This window comes from Heptranchias perlo, chromosome 15 (assembly GCF_035084215.1).
Source record: "Heptranchias perlo isolate sHepPer1 chromosome 15, sHepPer1.hap1, whole genome shotgun sequence".
Lineage (NCBI taxonomy): Eukaryota > Metazoa > Chordata > Chondrichthyes > Hexanchiformes > Hexanchidae > Heptranchias > Heptranchias perlo.
Window position 1 is genome coordinate 38,266,552 of NC_090339.1, and position 12,810 is coordinate 38,279,361.

General features: G+C 44.5%; 1 protein-coding gene across 5 annotated transcripts in view; it reads left to right on the forward strand.

Annotated features, from left to right (window-relative positions):
* The window catches only part of LOC137333010 (phosphatidylinositol-binding clathrin assembly protein-like), a 108,418-nt gene that overhangs the window by 46,825 nt on the left and 48,783 nt on the right, over nucleotides 1-12,810 (forward strand). For all 5 annotated transcript variants that reach the window (XM_067997083.1, XM_067997078.1, XM_067997079.1 and 2 more), the window contains exons 7-8: nucleotides 6,369-6,475; nucleotides 6,632-6,673. In XM_067997083.1, the coding sequence (XP_067853184.1) occupies nucleotides 6,369-6,475; nucleotides 6,632-6,673 (149 nt within the window). The remainder of the gene's footprint in view (nucleotides 1-6,368; nucleotides 6,476-6,631; nucleotides 6,674-12,810) is intronic.

Here is a 12,810-nt window from a genome sequence, read left to right on the forward strand (position 1 = left end):
TTGGCTTCCGGATTTTGCGCTGGAAAGCTGCTCAGCAGGCAGACTGCGCAGCCGAGTCATAGGCTGTCAGCTGGAGGAGCCCTATTTAAAGGAGCAGTCCTCCACTGACTGATGCTGCAGAAAGGAGCCAAAATTACAGCATGGAGCAGCCCAGGGGAAGGCTGCTCCCAGGTTTAATGATGCCTCACTCCAGGTCCTACTGGATGGGGTGAGGAGGACAGCGATCTTCTCCCCGGCGGACAGGAGGAAGTGGCCTGCCTCTGCCACCATGAAGGCCTGGCTCGAGGTGGCAGAGGAGGTCACCAGCACCACCAACATATCACGCACCTACATACAGTGCAGGAGGCGCTTCAATCACCTAAGTAGGTCAGCCGAAGTGAGTACACTTATTCATTCCCCTACATTCCGTCTGCCACATCACCACTGCCCCCGCCACATCACCACTGCCCCCACCCCACCCCACATCTCCTTCTGCACTACCAACACTACTGTATCACATCACTCCTCACACCCACTCAAAGCTCATCCTCATCTCCTCGCCAGTACTCATCCCGCCACTACACTCAACCCAAACCTCATACAATCTCATGGCTCCGTCTCATACTCGCCCTCTCATGCATCTCTTTCACGGTCAGCCTCACCCAACCTGCCACTACCTGTGCTGCAGCCATAGGGCATGCATCACATGTGGAGTAGGAAGCGTAAGGCAAACGTGTCGTGAGCATGAAGGGGATGCACAAGGGTGTTTGAGGGTTTGCCATGGTTTTTACTTATTTGATTTCTGATCAACTCATATTATATATTATATTGTCACCACTACTGCCACGTCTTTGCAAATCTTGTCTGGTTTGTGCAATAATGCCCTTTCCTGAGGATCATCATGAAGACCCACACCAGATGCCACCCATTGTGTCACTGCAGAGTGGTTGTAGGTGTATTTGCAGGGCTCTTTTGTGCAGACGACTGAGAGATGTCGGCGATGTCCCCGGTGGCACCCTGGAAGGATGCGGAGGAGAAGTTGTTGAGGACAGTGGTGACTTTGATAGCGACAGTTTAAGAAGATGGTACTCGGGCCAGCCGGGAGCAGCTCGGCATGAAGGAGCTGCACATGTCCACGACTACATGTCGAGTGACTCTGAGCCTCCGTGTGCAGAGAGGTCCAGGAAGCTGAGCCTCGGTCTGTGGACCCTGTGGCGAGGGTAGTGCCTTCTGCAATACATCTCTCTCTGCGGTTGCCCCCCTTCTTGCTGTGCAGGTGGATGTGTCACAGCACTGTGTTGTGGAGCTCCACGTGGATGGCGTGGCCGGCGAGGCTGATGATGCTGATCGTCCTCCGAGGAGGTCATGACTGCAGCTATGGCGGCCTCCATCTGGAAGATGTATGTTTGAGGAGGTCCGCAAGGTAGGTAAATGTGTCTGCACACCGGGGTTGAGGTTGAAAGTTTGCGAATTTTATCGTTAGGAGGAGGGTGGTGAAGGCCAGACTTTGTCCAAAGTGACAGAGTGGCCTCCTGCAATGAGTGAGGGTCTTCCTCCTCCCCACCGCCCCCCCACTTGTCAAAAGGACCTTTGCAGCTGCCACAGGCTCGTGGCTGCAACACGTCCATTTCAACTGGGAGTGTTTTCCCCCAGTACGGGAAACACGCTCAGTTGAGTTGAAAATCCCACCCCTCCTAAAATATCCTACAAATCAGGTCTACAAATGACCTGAACTGTCTAATTGGTTTAAGTGGGATCCCACCAGCTTTAATTGCCGCGAGAGTCCCGCATGCGGGGGCTGCGCGCGCATCTAAGCGCGTCACTGGGGAACCCGGAAGTGGGCGGGTTGGTGCCGGGCCGGACCCCCCCCCCGGCCACGATCCCGCCGTCTCGGATGTCCGAAAATCGAGCCCAATGTTTATGTTTTGAATGCATTATGAGTCAGATGTCCAAAGATATGTTTTTTAAAAGTCATTTCATGCTGCACTTTCTTCTGATGTGGAACTGGGAATTTACAAGCACTTGCAAACTAACAGCAGTTAACTTCCTAATTGACCTTGGGATTCATAAATTAGACTTTATGGCTTTAAAAGTACATACTAACTTAAATACAGCTGAGTAATGTGCATTACATGGTAAAACTCTCCTGATATTACAAAGCGAATCTGACTTAATATGAGTGGTGCCACAGGAGATCAGCTTGTAGTCATAAATATCAATTATATTCATCTATCTTCTATATTGTAACACACGGTGGGGGGGTTCAAGGCAGAGTAGGGAGAAAAGGGGGGGGGCGGGGCGGGGGGAAAGAGGGGGCTGTAGTAGTTTTATATTCTGTAAGTTGAGACCGCATTGGTGTGTGTGTAAGAGGCAGATCGGAGATGTGAGCAGAACATTGGAAACGTGGTACATGTTTATATCCATTATTCCGGTCTGGTCAAGTTCCCAATTGTGGCTTAAATTTTAGGGGAGAATAGGCACTTCCTTCTATCCTCAGCAAGGGAGAGAAATCAGTGTGTGGTCCTCCATGAAGTTATAGTACCTCCCAAAACCCACCAAGAGTAGAGCTCTGGGAACCAATTGTCTGCTTAGACAGGGAATGTAGTGTAGGGATCCTAAAGCAGGTGCAGAAAGTACTTTTTAAATAGAAGAAATCTAATAGTTTAAAAAAAAACTTTTAAAATAAATTCCAAATGAACAGCAATGGAGACTGCAACTGCAGTTAAGGAGAAGGATGCCGGGGAGTGGGCAGGCAAATATCAAATGCACCAGGCCTGGCGCGACAACTGGATGCACTGGCGGCAGCGAAACATGTGGCTATGGCCAGGGGCAATGGGGTGGAAACCCACCAGAAAACTCTCTTGCATGCATCAAGGAGGAGGGAGGGAATGAGTGATCGGGAAGTCGGGGGCATGAGGAGGATGGTGGAGGGGAGCAGGACATAGAAACAGTGGTCATAGGATTTTGGGAATGACTGGCAGTGGGAAAAAGAGAAGAATACAGTTGTATCTTTCAGTAGAAAGTGTATTTTCTTTGAGGTATTGCAAGTTCTCCTGGACCTTGGCCATGTGGCTGTTCTTTAAAACAAAGAACTCTTCCTACAATTTCAGGCTTTCAAGAGTGGGACTAAAAGCCCTCACAGTGGAAAAAATAGGACCATCTTGGCCAGCAGTATTTTGTTACTGAACCTCCTTTAAAAGATGTGGAGATGCCGGTGATGGACTGGGGTTGACAATTGTAAACAATTTTACAACACCAAGTTATAGTCCAGCAATTTTATTTTAAATTCACAAGCTTTCGGAGGCTCCCTCCTTCCTCAGGTGAATGTCTTCCCACATTATCTTTAAAAGATAATATGGGAAGGTATGAGGCTAAACAGAGAGTCTATTCAAATTTTTTCCACTATGCAAGAAATTATATACACCCTGAAAAATAGAAGAACTGTTCAGAATGGTGAATTTTATCCAAGACCAAACAAAGGAAAAGCAGAAAAAAGTTTTTGTGTTAGTGTTTGTAGTTCAATGGGGAAGAGGTAGGAGATGGGGGTCATACTTAATATTTCCCCACTCCTCCACGTGTACAATGAGACTCACTGTAAGAAGATGTTGACATTGGAGTTTTCAATAGAACATGCACCCTGCATTCCAAATTTAATATATTATAGACATGAGACAAATCAATTTTCTAGCACTATTAGGCTCTCCTTCCCTCCTCAGCTACTCTGAACAACATCCATTGTTGTGAAGGAGCATGCCACAGACAGAATCAGCTCCATTTTAATTGGAATTGGGAGCCATTTGCAGCTGCCTAAACTGGAAATATGCTACCAGTTAAGTACTGATATTTGCTGGTGAGAGCTTTCAAGATCGTGCCTCTTTGATTTGACTCTGTTCCTGGCCTGATGGAAATGGAGCTGATTTTGAGTACAAGATGTTATCTGGATGGTTAAAGGCAGGACAACCAAAAAGGTGGAACTGCATTTCTCTCATGGCAACAATTCCAATCTTTCCCAACAGCAGATGAAATACTTTAAATACTCCTTCAGATGTTCCTTCCCCTTTTAAGTTGTCTAGCTTATGATTTCTTGAACTCCAAAACTTTTTGCTCAGCTTAACTTTGACCCCTTCTCAATAAAAAAAAATTGAGCTCTGTCATATTCAACTTGTTTTTAAAATACTTGATCCATTAGAGAAAAGATTATTTGAATACAGTAAAGAAGAAACATCCTAAGTAACTATACAGCAGCTATTGGAACTTTAACCTTTCCACTGACAACCAATGGCACCTTTTTTTAAGCACCATACTCTTCAGCCACATCAAGTATGTCCATACTTTAATTGGTATAAGATGTCAAAGTTTCTTAAGCAGTGATCGAAGTGATGAATATGGTAATCCTTGGGGTGAAGGATGAAAGGATAATCGTGCTTGGTACATTATAGTGGTGTAGAACTCAATTTGGACCAAGTGAAAATGATCCTTCAGGACTTTTGCTTTGGCTTATAGTCTTACAGGGATTTGGTATAAACTTCAGAACATTGAAAGTAAATGGAGTTCTAGATTCTGGAATGGTCCCAATGGATTGGAAGGTAGCAAATGTTATCCTGCTATTCAAGAAGGGAGGGAGAGAGAAAACAGCGAAGTACAGAAGAGTTAGCCTGATATTGGTCATCGGGAAAATGCTGGAATCCATTATTAAGGAAATGGTGGAAGGGCACTTAAATCATAATATGATTAGGCAGAGTCAACATGGTTTTATGAAAGGGAAATAATGTTTGACAAATTTATTAGTTTTTTGAGGATGTAACTAGGAGGGTATATAAAGGAGCACCAGTGGATGTAGTATATTTGGATTTTCAAAAGGCATTCGATAAGGTGCCACATAAAAGGTTGTTGCACAAGGTAAGGGCTCGTAGGGTTGGGGATTAGCATGGATAGAGGATTGGTTAAAGGACAGAAAACAGAGAATTGGGATCAACGGGTCATTCTCGGGTTGACAGGCTGTAACTAGTGGGTTGCCGCAAGGATTGGCGCTTGGGCCGCTGCTATTTACAATCTATGTTAATGACTTCGATGAAGCAACCGAGTGCAATGTATCCAAGCTTGCTGCAGATACAAAGCTAGGTGGGGAAATTAAAGCTGTGAGGAGGACACAGTCTGCAGAGGGATGTGGGCAAGAATGTGGCAGATGGAGTATAATGTGGGGAAATGTGAGCTTATTCACTTTGGTAGGAAGAACAGAAAAGCAGAATATTTTTTTTAAGTGGTGAGAAATTATTAAATGTTGAGTAGAATGGGCCTGTACACTCTGGAGTTTAGAAGAATGAGAGGTGATCCCATTGAAACAAATAAGATTATGAGGGGGCTTGACAGGGTAGATCCTGAGAGATTGTATCCCCTGGCTAGAGAGTCTAGAACTATGGGGCATAGTTGCAGGATAAGGGGTCGGCCATTCAAGACTGAGATGAGGGGGAATTTCTTCATGCAGTGGGTTGTGAATCTTCGGAATTCTCTACCCAAGAGGGCTGTGGATCCTGAGTTATTGAATATATTCAAGGCTGAGATGGATTGATTTTTGGACTCTAGGGAAATGGGGATCAGGCAGGAAAGTGGAGTTAAGGTCGAAGATCAGCCATGATCTGATTGAATGGCAGGGCAGGCTCGAGGGGTCATTTGGCCTCCTACTGCTCCTATTTCTTATGTCCTTAAGCAAAATTGCCTCTTGCAGGTGAAGGAGGAAAATGATGGTACTACCAGCTGTTGCACAAAGTATGCTGTACCCTAAAGGTTCTTCTCTTTTTGAGTGATTAGTTTCCACAAGGTGCTTCACTTAACTATTTTTTAAAAAGCAACCATATTAATTTGACAATATTAACTATGCAGAAACAGGTTCAAATAAAGGTGTGATCACTTTTTAATTAGGAGCAGGGAAAAGGAAAGTGTGATTCACCTTTTTAATGTTCCTGGGACAAACTGAAATACTTTTGCATATCTCCGAAGTGTCTACAGAAAATTGGTGAGCATTGTGGCATGTAATGTATTGTGTATGTAAAATCTATCAGAGAAAGTGGAGAAGTCTTAAATTATACAATTTGTATTTTTTGGCATGTTAGTCTTTTTTTAAAAAATATGTATTAAAAAAAACACATGCTCAAAGCTTTCTCTAACAAAATTTTGACAGAAAAGTTGCAGATAATTAGATGCATTTTATTTCCTGTTTTCATGCATTTCAATGGTTCTGACTGCAGCTGCTTTAAAAACAAATACAGTAGCAGGTATGGAACATGTGCATTTTTAAGAATTTAAATGAGGATTTTTAAAAAGCTTTTTAAAAATGATTTCTAATTTTCAAAACTTATACTAGAGCGCATGTCCTGATTGCCTTCTTTCAGAGAAATACTTTGATATGAAGAAAAACCAGTGCAAGGAGGCCCTGGACATCTACAAAAAGTTTTTGGCCAGAATGACTAAGCTGTCTGAATTCCTCAAAACTGCAGAGGTGAACATGCATTTCTTCTCATCTGGAGTCCATTTCTACCCCCCCCCCCACCCCACCCATGTATATGAAGCATTTCTGTAAGCATGCAACTCACTTTCCGTTTTTATTTACTTGCCACTGCATGAAGTAATGTGAACTTTTTCTTTGTTGACACAGCAAGTTGGAATTGATCAGGGTGACATTCCAGATCTTACTCAGGTCAGTGTACATATCATTTAGCTTTATCCATTTCCCAACTCCTGGGTTTTTAAGTTTTCTTTTTCTACAGAGAGCATGCGTCTCTGTGTATACATGATTTACCCATGTATATTTAATGTGAACTTAGTTTTGTGCTGATATACATTGTGATGTATGAAGTAGTGCTAAAATATTACCTTGGGACTTGAAGGGAAGCTAATCAGTCACATTAAACTTTTTAACTTTCATGACCTATATTCCAGACTTGATTGCTGAACTCTGGTTTAGAATGATAGTGAATTCATTGTACTTTTATCTTGCTCTCATTTGAGAGCTTGATACTGTCTGTAGTGCCCAAAGAGCATCTAAATTGAACATGTGTGGTCACTTTTATACTCCTGCCTTCACCCTTCAGCTCATATGCCACAATGATCAGAATTGTAGATTCTCTAACAGTATGATTTTTTGTTATCTGTGGGAGTGATGTTTTTAAATAACCCCCTCTTAGTCTTTTCTCTCAATCAGTGTGCTCAATTGGCAGTTGAGTCAGAATCAAACCCGAGTTCTGTGTTACTGCTAGAACTTATAGGGTGCTGCTTGTTGAGCAGAACATTAGATTGAAGAAAAATGGATACGAACTTGGGCACTGGGTTGGCTGTATGGATGGACCAAACCATAATGTGGGGGAGCTCTATGTTCTGTTGGCACAGAGGACATCAGTTTCTTAGCCATGAATCAAGTTATGTCGATTCTTAAATCCAGGACCTAGGTGAAGGGTTATGTACACAGTTCACTGGTCAAAAAGAATGAGTTCAGGTGGTTACCAAAAAGTAGTGGTTGGATGATGTAAAGTTTGAGTTTTAAATGTTTGTAGATTGTAGGAGAAAGGGCAAACTGAGGGAGGTAAGAAGTCGCACAGTTTTGACGCAGTTAAGTTTAGAGTAGGAGAGAGTGTGATGAGTCTTGATTTCCTGAGAGTTGAAAGCTGAGGTGCATTCAGATGTGCACAAACCTGCACTTGACATGGATTCTAAAATTTGAAGTGAGCATTACACGAACATAAAACAACTGAGATTGCTTAAATAATTTGATTCAGTGGCTTTATGGGTAACGGCTTTGTGTAGTGTAATGTTGTACTGTGCCATGCATAAGGATGCCAGCTCCCAAGCTGTGATAACTTAAAACAAACTGGTGGTCAAGTTTGGCTAGGCTTTAAGGGAATCATTGTTCCCCCAAATAGCTAGCTGGTAGCCCTTGCTTGGAAGAGTATGTACATTGGGTGAAGGCAGGATCAGGCTCAACAATAATGGCTCCTGTGATTCAAATAGCTGGTCATCATTTGATGTCTAGGCTGTCTCATGAATGACCACATCGGCAAGATGCAAGAGGATCACTGCTGCCACTGTGAAACTATCCTGGCATGAATTGACACCTACAAGGGAAGATAATGGTGTTCCAAGCTGTAATCATGCGCATTTCCTTTTTAAATGCTAATCTTCAAAGTTGTATTGAAGGCAGGTAATTGCATCTGTAATCCAAAGCTGCATGCATTAGCACAGTCACTGAGTAACGCATTCACTGTTTTTATTACATCTTTGGGCTGTAACTACTTGCTGAACTACTGAATTTTTTTTGTCTGATTACGCTTCTGTGAAACACTTCGGGACTTTTTTTAATGTTAAAGGTGCTACATAAATGTATCTTCTGGAAGGGGTGGGAGAAAATGAAGGAAGGGGAAAAAACTACAGTGCGAGCATGCCTGTTGTAAAATTGCTACTGATGCAGGGTAAAAATAAAAATGGAATTGTTGGCTACCTAAAACTAATTCAGCTTATACTGTATTATTTGCTTGTTTCTGGATAGCTTGCCGTATTTGCCTGTACCCAACCTGCATGGCTCCAGTAATAAGACAAACAGGCGTATTCTGGGACATTTCCTAGTTAAAATTATGCATCTTTAACACTGAAATAGTTTGCGCCATTAAGCTCTTTTTGAATTGAAGTTTACCACAAAAAAACTTCTGGTGATTTTCCCCCCCCATCTTCATTCCCTCAGCTGAATCGGGATTCAGTCTGTGCCCCACCACTGCCACAGACCCATGCATTTATGCTCCACTGGGGTCCAAAAGATTATTAAATATATAGGTCTACTTTACAGAGTGATTCCATTAAACTTCCATTAATGTATTTATTCTTAGTGACCAATCTGTTGCTTCCAAAGTGCATGTAAACAATAAATAAAGCTTCCCAGTTAAAGTCTAAGCTGCCAGCCCAAGGGAGTAATAAATAAACATTTTTAAAATGCTATTTATAGATATGAAGCATTCATTAGTGCTCTGAACAATTCTCTTCCATTGTTTCATGTGTAAAGGTATGTGAAACTTTTTTTGCATTTCTTGTGGTGGGAAGGGGGGGGAAGTATGGCAGATTTCTGACCAAACATGCATGCTGATTCTAGTAGATTACTAACAAAGCCATTTGACTTCAAAATCAAAAATCTGAAAGTGAGTCCACTCCAGTCATTGTCAAATGAAGAAAGTGTGATTTTTGGATGTATTTGACAGACATTGAGTAAACCATTAAGGGGACATATGGTACAATATGTGTGCCTAAATGCACATAGCATGGTAAATAATGATGTGGAGATGCCGGTGATGGACTGGGGTTGACAATTGTAAACAATTTTACAACACCAAGTTATAGTCCAGCAATTTTATTTTAAATTCACAAGCTTTCGGAGATTTTCTCCTTCCTCAGGCAAATGTTTCAAGATCTCCTTGAAGCCTACGCATTTATACATATTGAACAATAATACATGGTGTTTACAGACTGCCCCTGCAACTGCCCGTTGCCAAGGCAATCACCGTGTTCAGACAGAGAGGTGTTACCTGCAGAACCTCCGAATACACATTCAACAAAAAAACATACAGGGAAAAAAAAGAGAAAAAAAAACACAGAGAGAGGCAGAAACATCCGGAAGGCAGAGAGAGCCAGCAAATGACCCATTATATTAAAAACAGATAACATTTGTTCGCTGGTGGGGTAACGTGTAGCGTGACATGAACCCAAGATCCCGGTTGAGGCCGTCCTCATGGGTGCGGAACTTGGCTATCAATTTCTGCTCGACGATTTTGCGTTGTCGTGTGTCTCAAAGGCCGCCTTGGAGTACGCTTACCCGAAGGTCGGTGGATGAATGTCCATGACTGCTGAAGTGTTCCCCGACTGGGAGGGAACCCTCCTGTTTGGCGATTGTTGCGCGGTGTCCGTTCATCCGTTGTCGCAGCGTCTGCATGGTCTCGCCAATGTACCATGCTCTGGGGCATCCTTTCCTGCAACGTATGAGGTAGACAACGTTGGCTGAGTCACAGGAGTATGAACCATGCACCTGGTGGGTGGTGTCATCTCGTGTGATGGTGGTATCTGTGTCGATGATCTGGCATGTCTTGCAGAGGTTACCGTGGCAGGGTTGTGTGGCGTCGTGGACGCTGTTCTCTTGAAAGCTAGGTAGTTTGCTGCGAACGATGGTCTGTTTGAGGTTGGGTGGCTGTTTAAAGGCGAGTAGTGGAGGTGTGGGGATGGCCATAGCGAGGTGTTTGTCCTCATTGATGACATGTTGAAGGCTGCGGAGAACATGGCGTAGTTTCTCCGCTCCGGGGAAGTACTGGACGACAAAGGGTACTCTGTTGGTTGCGTCCCGTGTTAGTCTCCTGAGGAGGTCTATGCGATTTTTTGCTGTGGCCCGTCGGAACTGTCGATCGATGAGTCGAGCGTCATATCCCGTTCTTACTAGGGCGTCTTTCAGCGTCTGTAGGTGTCCATCGCGTTCCTCCTCGTCTGAGCAGACCCTGTGTATTCGCAGGGCCTGTCCATAGGGGATGGCCTCTTTGACGTGGTTAGGGTGGAAGCTGGAAAAGTGGAGCATCGTGAGGTTGTCCGTGGGCTTGCGGTAGAGTGAGGTGCTGAGGTGCCCGTCTTTGATGGAGATTCGTGTGTCCAAGAAAGAAACTGATTCTGAGGAGTAGTCCATGGTGAGCTTGATGGTGGGATGGAACTTGTTGATGTTATCGTGTAGTCTCTTTAGTGATTCCTTGCCGTGGGTCCATAGAAAGAAAATGTCGTCGATGTATCTGGTGTATAGTGTTGGTTGGAGGTCTTGTGCAGTGAAGAAGTCCTGCTCGAACTTGTGCATGAAAATGTTGGCGTATTGGGGTGCGAATTTGGTCCCCATGGCTGTTCCGTGTGTTTGGGTAAAGAACTGGTTATCGAAGGTGAAGACATTGTGATCCAGGATGAAGCGGATGAGTTGTAGGATGGCTTCCGGAGATTGGCTGTTGTTGGTGTTGAGTATTGATGCTGTCGCAGCGATGCCGTCATCGTGGGGGATACTGGTGTATAGTGCCGAGACGTCCATCGTGGTGAGCAGTGTTCCTGGTTCAACTGGTCCGTGGGTACTGAGTTTTTGTAGGAAGTCTGTAGTGTCACGACAGAAGCTGGGGGTTCCCTGTACGATGGGTTTCAGGATGCCCTCGATGTATCCAGAGAGGTTCTCACACAGGGTTCCGTTGCCTGATACGATGGGACGTCCGGGTGTGTTGGCTTTGTGTATCTTTGGGAGGCAGTAGAAGTCTCCCACGCGGGGATTACGTGGGATGAGAATGCGTAGGATGCTTTGAAGGTCTGGATCGAAGGTCTTGATCAGTTTGTTGAGCTGGTGGGTGTGTTCTTTGGTCGGATCTGCGGGTAACCGTCTGTAGTGTTCCTGGTTGTCCAGTTGTCGGTATGCTTCTTTGCAATAGTCTGTTCTGTGCTGAAAGACGCCCTAGTAAGAACGGGATATGACGCTCGACTCATCGATCGACAGTTCCGACGGGCCACAGCAAAAAATCGCATAGACCTCCTCAGGAGACTAACACGGGACGCAACCAACAGAGTACCCTTTGTCGTCCAGTACTTCCCCGGAGCGGAGAAACTACGCCATGTTCTCCGCAGCCTTCAACATGTCATCAATGAGGACAAACACCTCGCTATGGCCATCCCCACACCTCCACTACTCGCCTTTAAACAGCCACCCAACCTCAAACAGACCATCGTTCGCAGCAAACTACCTAGCTTTCAAGAGAACAGCGTCCACGACGCCACACAACCCTGCCACGGTAACCTCTGCAAGACATGCCAGATCATCGACACAGATACCACCATCACACGAGATGACACCACCCACCAGGTGCATGGTTCATACTCCTGTGACTCAGCCAACGTTGTCTACCTCATACGTTGCAGGAAAGGATGCCCCAGAGCATGGTACATTGGCGAGACCATGCAGACGCTGCGACAACGGATGAACGGACACCGCGCAACAATCGCCAAACAGGAGGGTTCCCTCCCAGTCGGGGAACACTTCAGCAGTCATGGACATTCATCCACCGACCTTCGGGTAAGCGTACTCCAAGGCGGCCTTCGAGACACACGACAACGCAAAATCGTTGAGCAGAAATTGATAGCCAAGTTCCGCACCCATGAGGACGGCCTCAACCGGGATCTTGGGTTCATGTCACGCTACACGTTACCCCACCAGCGAACAAATGTTATCTGTTTTTAATATAATGGGTCATTTGCTGGCTCTCTCTGCCTTCCGGATGTTTCTGCCTCTCTGTGTTTTTTTTCTCTGTTTTTTTTCCCTGTTTGTTTTTTTGTTGAATGTGTATTCGGAGGTTCTGCAGGTAACACCTCTCTGTCTGAACACGGTGATTGCCTTGGCAACGGGCAGTTGCAGGGGCAGTCTGTAAACACCATGTATTATTGTTCAATATGTATAAATGCGTAGGCTTCAAGGAGATCTTGAAACATTTGCCTGAGGAAGGAGAAAATCTCCGAAAGCTTGTGAATTTAAAATAAAATTGCTGGACTATAACTTGGTGTTGTAAAATTGTTTACATGGTAAATAAGGTTGATGAGCTACAGGCTCAAGTCGTCAAATGGGACTATACTATAAGGGCCGTGACAGAGACCTGGCTCAAAGAAGGGGAGGATTTGGTACATAATATTCCTGACTACAAGGTATTCAAAAAAGATAGGGAAGGAAAGAAAGATTTTTTTTTTGGAGGGTGGGGGCAGTATTGATCAAAGAAATATTAAACTATTATAGCACTGCAAAGGGAT